This window comes from Ostrinia nubilalis, chromosome 17 (assembly GCF_963855985.1).
Source record: "Ostrinia nubilalis chromosome 17, ilOstNubi1.1, whole genome shotgun sequence".
Taxonomy (NCBI): Eukaryota; Metazoa; Arthropoda; class Insecta; order Lepidoptera; family Crambidae; genus Ostrinia; species Ostrinia nubilalis.
Genome location: NC_087104.1, coordinates 14,267,106 through 14,270,927, shown reverse-complemented (window position 1 = coordinate 14,270,927; position 3,822 = coordinate 14,267,106). Strand labels below are relative to the sequence as shown.

At 36.5% G+C, this 3,822-nt stretch overlaps 1 protein-coding gene across 1 annotated transcript; it reads left to right on the top strand.

Annotated features, from left to right (window-relative positions):
• The first annotated feature begins 555 nt into the window (after window positions 1-555).
• On the top strand, window positions 556-2,822 carry LOC135080124 (E3 SUMO-protein ligase ZBED1-like). The gene is made up of 3 exons (XM_063974812.1): window positions 556-1,247; window positions 1,355-2,670; window positions 2,733-2,822. Exons 1-3 carry the CDS (start codon window positions 1,093-1,095, stop codon window positions 2,738-2,740), a joined length of 1,479 nt encoding a protein of 492 aa, XP_063830882.1. The 5' UTR covers window positions 556-1,092; the 3' UTR covers window positions 2,741-2,822.
• Window positions 2,823-3,822: the final 1,000 nt, after the last annotated feature.

Here is a 3,822-nt window from a genome sequence, read left to right as displayed (position 1 = left end):
CATGCAATTTATTATGTTCTTGAAAATATGTATTTAAAACTATGGAAAAATAAATTAAAAATAATTAGTTTAATGTAAGCTTACATCTTTCATACAAAATCTTTCTTTAATAATTTAGTCCACTATAGAAGCAAGACCCTTGGATTCACCAGAAGCATGTAGAAAGCCTGTTCTATACTTTTCACGCTGACGGAGTTATTCATAGAACATGTTTTCTTTTATGGTAAAGGTAAATTAACAGTCAATATTTGTATCAAGTGAAGGCCCAGTTACTGGAAGTAAAAATATTTGAAAATACAGTTCAACGACTTGGCCCGTCGACCAAGCTAAAAGTGGGCCAAGTCACTAGAAGACTCCAAAGTAGCACCTGTTAGGGTGAAGTCACATAAGTCCGTTGTCCTGCGTCATCATCATCATCATCATTTCAGCCACAGGATGTCCACTGCTGAATATAGGCCTCCCCCAATGACTTCCATATCGCACGGTTGGTAGCGGCCTGTATCCAGCGCCTTCCTGCTACCTTTATCAGGTCGTAGATCCACCTTGCGGGTAGGGACACGAAAAAAGTATCGATACTTTATGGTATCGAGTAGGTTTCTTTTCGATACCGATACTTTTGTACTCGATAACTTGTATTCGATACTTTTACTTACCAAGTACTTTTGACAGATATCGTATCGAATAAATTACTTGTTTTTTTATTTATTCATAATTTATGGCAACATTTGCAACGCCATCTTGTTCAATCTTGCTGAAGCTTTCATTCATAGAGATAGTTCCGTTGCCGGTAGGTTGCCGGATTCACATTTCATTTGTTTAATTAGTCTATGGTTCATTGGCTGTACTGTAGCTGTATGGACTTAGATCCCTTTGCCTAACCTCACGAAAAAATCATACAAAAAAAACTCTGGTTCATTCGTTCGTTGTTGTTAACTGACAGTTGGTTGTTATTTATAACATGTTGATATTTAATGATTTTCTTGCATTATTGATAAATGATAATTGACTTATTGATATTTCAACCTATTCAGAACAGCACTCACAATTATTCTGTGTTTGTATCGGGATTTGAATCAGTGCAATATCCAAAGAATGCCGCCTACCAAGAGTGACGTTTGGCAGTATTTCGTCAAGATTAACAAAGATGAGGTGAAATGTAAGATTTGTTTCAAAACTTTAAAATCGTCAGGGAATACGTCAAACATGAATAAACATTTAAAGAAACACCCTAATTCTGATGCCTCAAGGTAATTTTTTTTAATGATTATATGGTCCCTATTTATATAACCTAAAATTTGTTTTGTAGTCATTTAATAGGCGCACGAAACTGATTATTTTATATTATTCTTTTTAGTGTAAAAGGAGATAAAAAACAAACGACGATGTCGACGATTCAGAAAAAGTTAGAACTGTCGAATTTAACGAGTCGTGATCACGAACCCCAACCATCAACAAGTACATCGAAAGCACCTGAATCAGATGCATTGCTAACAACTCCTTCACCATCTGATGTCGAGAGAATTCCAATAGTAATCAGTGGTGATGGTGAGTTAGAAGAAACCTATGCACCACCTCCAAAAAAAAGGCAACTTTCAATTGTACAATCAATGGAACGAAAATACTCTTATTTGGATGGAGGAAAAGATTATTTGAAACTCTGCAAATGTTTGCTTTATTTTATTTGCGTTGATAAAAGACCGTTTGACATTGTGAAAGGGCGTGGGTTTAAAAAATTGATGCATCAAGCATGTCCATCATTTAAAATTCCTCATGTAGATACCCTTAAAGCACAATTCGAACACTTTTATAGTGTAATGCGTTTGAAAATAGAAAATATATTTGACAATGTAGATCACGTGGCATTAACCTGCGATATTTGGAGTGAGATGATGACTGTTACCAGTTATTTAGGGGTTACTGCTCATTATTTGCAAGAAGACAAACTGGTGTCACGTTGCATAGCTACCGTTGCACTGGATCAGCGTCATACTGGTGATTTTATCGCTGAAAAATTAAAAGAAATTTGTGCAGGTATACACATCAGTTTGGATAAAATAACTGCAGTAGTTACAGACAATGGCTCGAACATGATAGCCGGCATAGCAAATTTTCTAGAAAAGAACAAACATTTATCTTGCTTTGCTCATACAATTAATCTAATTGCTGAATCTGCCATGTCAGTCAATGATTTAGGAGCATTAGTAAGCAAGGTACGAGACATTGTAAAATTTTTCAAGAGCAGTGTAATCCTCAGTGACTCTTTACGTCAAAAGCAAACTGGGTCTCAACCTCTCAAACTGATTTTAGACGTGAAGACTCGGTGGAATTCCGTCTATTATATGCTACAGAGATACATTGAATTAGCACCAATAGTTCATCAAATTTTGATGTTAAATACAAAAGCACCACCCACACCATCGGCTGTAGAAATGCAAAATATTAAAACATTGATTTGTATTTTGAAACCGCTGGAGTATGTAACCAAAGAGTTATCAGGTGAACAGTATGTAACCATTAGTAAAATAATTCCGATGGTGAACTGTTTGAAGACGCAGATTAATACTATACCTATGGCTGTAGGTGATGGTGATGATCCCCATGGAAAGGTAATAGATACAGTAAAAAAAGAAATCCTAAAACAGATAGAACGCCGATTCGGACATATTGAAGGTAATTATTTGATTGCAATGTCATGTTTGCTAGATCCGAGATTCAAGAATATCCATTTTCAGGACGCTAAAGCTTGTGCAAAGGCAATTTCTTCACTGAGAAGATATATAACAACGTCTCCTAGTGTTATCGGCAGCGATCATGACAGCGATTCCTCTCTTGAAACAACTTACGATTTTTGGAGTCACCACAAGAAATTAGCTCACACGAAAAAGCGAAGTAAAACCAGTGCTTCATCACAGTTTGAAAATAAGGATGAAATAAGCCATTATTTATCTACACAGGTTTCGCCACTCTCTTTGGATCCTCTGAAACAATGGGAAGACATGAAAGTTGTTTTCCCAAAATTATATAAATTGGCACGAGAATTTTTATCGATTCCTGCGACTTCAGTGCCCTCAGAAAGATTGTTTTCGAAAGCTGGAAGTACAATTACTAAAACCCGTAACCACCTATCGCCAAAAAGGCTCGACAAACTTCTTTTCTTGAGCGATTGTACCGAGGAGGAATGGGATTTATAATATTTTAGATTAAAAAATTATGGCTTTACTTACAGGTTGTTTTTATTTATCTTAGGGCTGATTTATCCATCGTAAGGTATAAGTTAACAAACCAATAAAGTATAACTCAGCGAATCAAAGTTGTCTACACCTTCATATTTATAATAAATGCATAACATAAAGTGACACTTACTTTTAATCATATTACACTTTATTGGTCTGTTAAGTGTTATCAGACGATGGAAAAATCAGCCCTTATAATTATATATGTACCATTTGTTACTTTTTCATTTTCTCTTACTGTATGAATGAAGGTACAGACGATACTTACTGAACTGACTAACATTGACAAACTAACGTATGGCGTAGGCCCTGCCTGAGAAAAGAACTCGATACTTTGAGGTATCGATACTTTTGTGTCGATTCTTTTACGAGTACGATACTTTTTTATCGATACTACTCATGAGTACAGTATCGATACTTTCTATTCGATACCGTGTCCCTACTTGCGGGTGGACGTCCCACGCTGCGTTTTCCGGTACGTGGCCTTCACTCCAGAACCTTGCTGCCCCATCGGCCGTCAATTCTGCGTACTATGTGCCCTGCCTATTGCCACTTCAGCTTGCTAATCCGTCGGGCTATGTCAGTGACT

Coding starts and splice junctions, on each gene's coding strand:
- LOC135080124 (XM_063974812.1), top strand. CDS start 1,093: ATGCCGCCTACCAAGAGTGACGTTTGGCAGTATTTCGTCAAGATTAAC. Junction 1,248..1,354: donor CCTAATTCTGATGCCTCAAG/GTAATTTTTTTT, acceptor TATTCTTTTTAG/TGTAAAAGGAGATAAAAAAC.